At 51.4% G+C, this 7,682-nt stretch overlaps 1 protein-coding gene across 1 annotated transcript; it reads left to right on the top strand.

Annotated features, from left to right (window-relative positions):
• The first annotated feature begins 3,100 nt into the window (after positions 1–3,100).
• MUC21 (mucin 21, cell surface associated) lies at positions 3,101–6,175 on the top strand. The gene is made up of 3 exons (XM_012652898.1): positions 3,101–3,170; positions 4,894–5,642; positions 5,981–6,175. Exons 1-3 carry the CDS (start codon positions 3,101–3,103, stop codon positions 6,173–6,175), a joined length of 1,014 nt encoding a protein of 337 aa, XP_012508352.1.
• Positions 6,176–7,682: the final 1,507 nt, after the last annotated feature.

Raw genomic sequence — 7,682 nt, 5'->3', positions numbered from 1 at the left:
TCAGGCTTTGGATTTCTATTGTTTCTTCAGGATGCGGCCTGACCAGTAAGAGGATTATTACAGCTTAAAAAACAGCTCATAGTATTTGTGGTAGCAAGATGACATGCTTGCTTGCTTACCTGGGCATTCTTTTCTCTCCTGTTTCCTTTGTCACTGAGTGCTTACTATGTGCTAAGCATGGTGCTAGGTGACTTTAAAAATGCTCTCATTTAATGATCAAAACAGTCCTTTGAGAATGTCCACTTTTCTGGCAATATAGTGGACAAGGTACATTAACCACTCCTTTCAATGAAAGTAATAAATATTTCTGGATAAAATACTGAAAAAAATCTTTGCCGTTGGATCAGTTAGCTGGATACATGCAGGTAATATTTAGGTCAATGACTGAGAGAAGGCGGAGACTCAAAGAGGCTTGATGGGCGCTCTGAACCAGCATTGAGGGAATTCGCCAAACTTGCTAAACCTGAGCTTATCTGCTCACAGCGCCTTCGTGCCTGGAGTACCAGGCTCAAAGGCCAGGGCCTGTGCATAGGTGAAGTCTAGTAGGAGACCCTAAATAAATCTGAGATCTAAACAGGTTAAATCCTCGGTACATGGTTAAGCTATAAAATAGTATTGTCCACCATGCACACCGGGGACTGAGAGGAACTTGTCTGTCTCTACACTTGGCACTTTGAGGAGGGGGCGAAAAATCTCCCCTGCGAATTTGTAATTACGTGACATGCTTCTTTTGGGTTTGTAGCTTCAAGTTGTGCAAACCGAGTAGATCAGAAAGCCCTCTTAGACCCACTCAGTGCCCTCCAGGTCTCCTTCATCTTTGGGAAGATTTATCCTCCCTACTTCTTTGTCTCTTCCAAATGCTTGGAGACAAGTAAGGAGAAATTCACTGGGGCAGCGCTACAAATTAAAATCTCAACATACACTCGGCATCCACCTATTTATGTTTTTACGTTTGTCTGTCTTCCCTTTGTCTTTTATTATTGCATGCTTATTGAGTGCCACATTAGACTCTGATAAGTTAAGTGTGCATTTTATAAGTTTTAGGGTAGCTTCTAAAAGGTGGGATTTGAACTTGAATCCAGGATTTCTGCCTCCAAATAATTCTAGAGGGAAAAAATTTCTTCCTTAGAGTGCTATTGGCTTTTCAGCTACAGAACAGGGTTGCGGGGAGTATAGGACCCAACCTGTCACTGACTGTGCCCCCAAACCCCAGCCTCAGGAGCTGCCCATCGCAGCCCATGGGCAGACCCACTCTGAGCCACTCTGAGCGCAACCCTGACCCTTTCTGCCTCTCAGGCTCACTCACCCCAAGCTCCTTCCTGTTTTCAGCCCACCTCCTGCTTGCCAGCTTCCTTCAAACAGGTCTCGCACGTCGGGAAAGCTCGTTCGCCTACAAATAAATCATCTGAGATGTCGGCTCGTCCACGCAGCTTCTCCTCGTTGTTAGAGGAATGGGGACAACTCCCTTTGGTCATTGCTGCAGTTTGGATACGGTTTGTTTGGCCCCACCAAGTCTCACGTTGGAATTTGGGAGGTGGGGCCAGGTGGGAGGTGTTTGGGTTGTGGGGACTGATCCCTCATGAATGGCTTGGTGCCATTCTGGGGGTGGGAGGGTGGGTTCTCACTCTTAGTTCCTGGGAGAACTGGCTGTTGACAAGCCCTGGCCCCTCCTCCGCTCCCCCTTTCCTCTCTGTCCCCACGTGATCTCTGCACGCCGGCTCCCCTTCGCCTTCCGCAGTGAGTGGAGGCTCCCTGAGGAGCGGATGCTGGCGCCATGCTTCTTGTACAACCCGCAGAACCGTGATCCAAATAAACCTCTGTCCTTTATAAGTTATGCAGCCTCAGGTGTTTCTTTATAGCAACACAAATGGACTAAGACAGAAAATATAGACACTCCCGTGATCCTGTCCCAAAACGCCCTTCCCTTGAACTCCCCAAGCCCTCTGCTCATTTGGGTCTCCTCAGTCATGCTCATTCAGCTGATGGTGCGTCTTTTCTGCTGGCTACGTCCAAGTGTCCCACCAAACTCAAAGCCCCTAGAGGACTTGGACGAATCCTCTCCCTCCTCCCATGAGACTTGTGTCCTGATGTGTGCGGTGCCTCTCCCTGTGGTGGGCTCTACCGAGAGATGCTTCCTTAAGACTGAGGTGAAGGCACTTCTGAGGGCTGCCGGGACAGAAAAGCTCCTACGACAGAAGCTCCCTCTGACAACAGAAACAGAAGAGGGGAACTGCTGGAGGAGGCTCAGGGGGCCCTGCACCGCTTCACCTCTATGAGTCTGATGGGGGCTTGTCCTGCATATTCAACACTCTCCCCACACCCTCAGCCCCCCTGCCCCAGAGACCCCAAAGATGGCTTCATTACCCCCAGATCTCTCTTCCTCTGATGTACACTGTTGAGTACCGACTGCATACCCAGCAATGCTCCATCTGTCTTCTGCCCAGATTCTCTTTTGGGTCCCCTATTTCTGTTTGCTTCAGAGATCAGGGGTCCTGCCCTCTCAACTCAATTCATCTGGGCTTCCTCCATGCTGAAGCAGGCTCACAGGACTTCCTGACCAGGAAACAAAGTCTTGAGCTAGAACAGGTTTCTAACCCCATCCTGCCTCAGAAGGAGTGTCCCTTCCACTCTGACAACCTTGATCTCCTTATCCCATTCTACTTCCTGCCACACCCAGCCCGGTGCCCTCCCTGTGTGATCATGTCATTCTCCTTTCTCGCCTTCCTCTTGACCCCGCTCCCTTCCTTCCCAGGCTCAGTATCTGTTACCTATTTGCAGCTGGCAGACTGTCAGGTCAACTGCCCCACCTCTCCCCAGCCCATGTGAAGCTATAAAGGCCCCTGCAGCTCTTCCACTGCAGAGGAAGAGGCAACAACATCGCATGGAGGAAGCCTAAGGAGCCCAGGCATCCAGCCGTCCACCCCCAAACTCAAGGTTCTTCTCAGGAACACATACTTGGGAGACCCGAGCTCCTGGGAGCTCCAGCCTTTAACGCTTCACCTTCGACTGTCCTTTCTCAAGAATCCTCTGTTCTTTGCCCTCTAACGTCTTGGCACATCTGGGACCCAGGCCTCTTGCTTTCCAGCCACAAAAGAGGCAGATGAAGATGCAGAAAGGAAACATTGTCCTTATGTATTGGTTACTCTTGCATCTCCTACTTTTAGAAGCTGGTGAGTGATTTGATTTAAAAGTGGGTGGTTTGAGAACATTTGAGGAATTGGGGTAGATGTGAGTACTGCTGGGACTAGCTCTGCTTCTCTTCCGTAGATTGAGGGTAATGGTTTTACTCTAATCACTTCAGCCTACCAATGTGTCGCTGGGGGTGGGGGGAGTCAGAACACAGTGGTTAAAACGTGGGCTCCGGTCTCAGACTGCCTATGTCTGAATTGTAGCTCCATCTATTAACTGCGCACTTTGGGGGAGTTGCTTCTCTGTGCCTGTTTCTGCACCTGTAAAATGGTAATAACCTGCGTGATGAGGTTGGGGACTTAAATATTAAGAACAAGAAGAGTTGGCTGCTTTTTAAATGTCACTCTTCTATATTGTACAAACTCAATTTCTCTCCTGTCCCTAACGCTGATTCCACATTAGCCTAAGTCAGCCTCAGACCAAGCAGAACAGGATTTAAGACTCAAAACGGACTTCCACCCCCTTGCCACAGCTCTGACACTGTTAAACACCTGGGGGGCTGTCTTGATGACACAAATGGAAAGCATGACTTCTTGGAGAATTCATCCTTTGGGGCCAAAATTAGCCCTCCCATGACTTTGGCTCATTTGTCTGTTCTCCAAATCTCTTCTCTTTGACTTGTACCCTCTACTCTTGGTCATCCCAGTTTCTTACTTAGCTTCACTCGTGATTCTGACCTTGCCACCAATTTGTATCCCATGGCAGATTTTGGGGGACCTTACCAAAATAGAGCTCAACTCTAATCCTATGTTAGTGCAGATGAGACTGAGGAAACACTACACACATGCAGGGTGTGGTGCTAGGCACCCTTGTCCCAGGCAGCAGTAAAACGAGCCACAGTGAGGTGAGAAAACACAGGCAGGGGAGGCCGTGTCTTCATCCTTCAAGGGAGCAAGGAGAAAAAAGTAGGCACATCCTTAACTCCAGCTGAGCCTGTAAGAAGTTGACAACCTTCCCTGTACCCGTGCGGCTTGGTTTATAGCCCGTAATCCTGGGAGTCGCATGTACCTGAGCCACGCGTAACTTACTCCCTCCAGCCTTCGGTAGGGATGCGGACCCCTGGCCTGTCCGTGCACGTAGAGTCAGCTGGCTTCTTGCGAAGATGCAGACGCCTGGTCCCCATCTCAGATCCTCATTCATTTAGTCTCAAGTGATTTGCTTAAGAATCCTTATTTCCAACAAGCTCCCATAAATGATTCTAATGCAGGTATGTTCTGAATTATATTCTGAGAAATATTTTCTAAGAAGCGAGCAATACTACTTTAAGAATGCATTCATAGATGTATACTAGTTTCACCCCGTCCTGTAACTCCCTTATGACACTTTGTATCTGTCTTGGATAACAGATGTGTAACAGAATGTGGAATGAGCGTATCTACCAGGAAAGTCAGGTCATGTAACTCTAGCCCTGGGAGTGGGTGGGAGAGTGACTTAGCTTAGTACCAAAAGCGCAGACTCAATCGCCCGCGTGCCATTTCCCGTTCCACTACTTCCTAGCCGTATAAACTTGGGCAAGTGTCAACATTTCTAAGCCGCAATTTCTTCATCTTAGCTGGTGATAATATTAATGATGGGATCTATGTGAGAGGGCTGCAGCGAGCATTAAATAGAATTATTCATGTAATGAATTCAACCAAGTATTGAGCAGAAAGTATATGTGTGCAATATATTAACACATTTGTCATTATTTATGACTATCTTCAGGAATAACTTCCAGTGTGACTAGCACATCTGCCAGCACTGCATCCAGTGCAACTTCCACTGCCTCCGGCACATCTACCCCCACTGGAACCAGCCCGACTTCCAGTAGGACCATCACAGCAACCAACGCTGGCTCCAGCACAACCTCTGGTGGGACCAGCACAGCCACTAGCTCTGGGTCTGGCACAGCCACCAACACCGCGTCTACCGTAACTACCAACACTGGGTCCATCACGACCTCTGGTGGGACCAGCACAGCCACCAGCTCTGGGTCCAGCACAGCCACCAACACTGCGTCTACCGTAACTGCCAACACTGGGTCCATCACGACCTCTGGTGGGACCAGCACAGCCACCGGCTCTGGGTCCAGCACAGCCACCAACACCGCGTCTAGCATAGCTGCCAACACTGCATCCATCACAACTCCTGGTGGGACCAACACAGCCACCAGCTCTGGGTCCGGCACAGCCACCAACACCTCGTCTAGCATAACTGCCAACACTGCGTCCATCACGACCTCTGGTGGGACCAGCACAGCCACCAGCTCTGTGTCCGGCGCGACCCCCGGAGGCTCTGGCACGCCTGCTCCAACTGCAATGCGCACAACTTCCAACAGGATGAGCACAAGTGCTGCTACTTCGGGGAGTGAGGTGAAGCCTAGTGGGTCCCTGAAGCCATGGGAAATCTTCCTCATCACCCTGGTCTCCGTCACCGTGGTCGCGGGGCTCTCTGCCGGGCTCTTCCTCTGTGTGGTGAGTGTCTGATGGGTAGGAAAGTGCCTGCGGGAAGGAGCAGCAGGAGCATCTGGAACAGGGGGTGAACAGAAGGGGCCCCAAATCAGAGGTGGGTAGGGTGGGAGATCAGGAGAGAATTACAAAGAGAAATGGCCATTTGGACCCAGAGGAGCCAATTAATGTGTGGAGGAAATTGTTGACCACTGGGAGAAGGGGACTGAAGGCTGGAGGGAGGAGCCCCCCTCACTAGGGGAGGGATATGGTTGGAAGGGGGAGAAGATTCCTGAAGGAGTCCATGGTGAAGGCTTGGGAGAGGGGGACACAGTGCTGAAACTATTGAACTCTTCTTTTTCTAGAGAAACAGCCTGTCCCTGAGAAACATCTTTGACACAGCTGTCTACCGCCCCCACGGCCCCAACCTTGGCCTTGGCCCAGGTCCTGGAGGGAATCCCGGAGTCCCCCACAGGCCTAGGGGGAGCCCTCGCTGGTTCTGGAGCAGACCGACATCTGCAGTGGCCATGGAGATGAGCGGGCCATACAATGGGCCCTGAGTGCCTGACCCGGGGTGCTACGGCCTCCGGGGAGGAAGCAGACCGGCACTCATCACAGGAGACCCCTCCCCCCGACAGCCCTGGGGAAGACATTCCTCCTCTCTCTTGCCTTTACCAGACACTAGAAAGAGGATAATATATTGGTCATTTAGCTAAGAAATAAATGCGTCCAACATACTTGATAGAGAGAACTGTGTGCTCAGGGGTGGGTGTCCGTAGCGCTGAGTTGAATTTCCCAGTTACGGGAGAGCCCCCCATGCCGGCATCCATTTGGCATTACAGATCTCCAGAGCAACGTCCAGAGACCTCATTCATATCTCTGTGTCCCCGTTTTCTAATCCTTCCTGCCCCAAGCAGGACCCCTGCGTCCCCGGGACTCATCACGCTGGCAGAAGAACTGGGTTGGGAGAGCTGAGAGGAGGGGTGGGTGCCAGGAGCACACAGGCTCACCGGTCAGGCCTGCGGCGCACAGTGCGCAGGACGAGGTGGAGGAGGCACAGTCACACGCTCTGTCCGGCGGGCATGGTCACGCAAAGCCACACTTCCCAGGGCACTTATAGCGCTTTAGCCCCGGGCTGCCCATCAGGGCAAAGGTGCTGGTTGACACTAGATGCTCAGAGTGCTGCCCTGGGAAGCACAGAGACTGCTTCCCGGTCCCAAGGGAAAGACTCTCTGGCCTGCTAAGGTCTGACCTGTCAAGAGGCTCTTGGCAAAGACCTTGAGATTCTCATGGGCCCCCTTCCAGAAGGGCTGCACATATTCCTTTCATGGGTCCAGGGAAAGGAGGTCCTCCAGGTGTTGGGGGACAGAGGGTAGCTGCTTTGGGGGCTCAGTTGCACTGAATCTGCAAGGTGGCAGGAGGGATCCTACCTGGGGCAGACCCTCAGCGGAGAACTGGCAGTCTGTTGGTGGCTTGTTGCACTCACAGCCGTGGAAACTCTCTGCCTTCCACCATTTACCAGCTTTCTCAAGTGTCAGCAAACCAAACGGCTGGATCTTGCCAATGTGGCTGTAGGAAAACAGCCTGTTGCGAGGCAAGAATATCACTATCTTGAGGCAAAAGCACCATGATGAGCAGCGTTTGACTCCTGCATGCAAGGTGTTCTGCAGCAGGTCTTAGGACCATGCCTGTAGCGTAGGTAACCCTCATAAGGATGCTCATCCAACCTCCGCAGTGGTTATGAGTTTGGCAACAGAGTCTGAGATGTGGCCAGCTGCACCTGTCACTACCATAAAAGCTTGCTATATAAAGGACATTTTCTGGAAGGCTGGTGGGGGATCCACTGTCTCATGGCCGCCTGAGACATTGCTTCTCTTCGAAAGTCCCTATTAAATTTTTCTCTCTGAAAAACTAGATTTGTTAATCTCTTTCTTCAGCCTCTCAGTTCCTTCAGCCTTTGGGGGTAGGTCTGCATGTACCTGCTCCCCGTGGAACATCTGGCAAGCCAGCCAGGAGCCGAGAGGCCAAGAAAGAGGTAAGGGGAGTGGCGCATCTGTGGGGGAGTCC

The sequence above is a fragment of the Propithecus coquereli genome, unplaced genomic scaffold, assembly GCF_000956105.1.
Source record: "Propithecus coquereli isolate 6110/MARCELLA unplaced genomic scaffold, Pcoq_1.0 Scaffold404, whole genome shotgun sequence".
NCBI lineage: Eukaryota > Metazoa > Chordata > Mammalia > Primates > Indriidae > Propithecus > Propithecus coquereli.
Note: the sequence above shows the minus strand (reverse complement) of the source record. Positions and strands in the feature narration are given on the sequence as shown.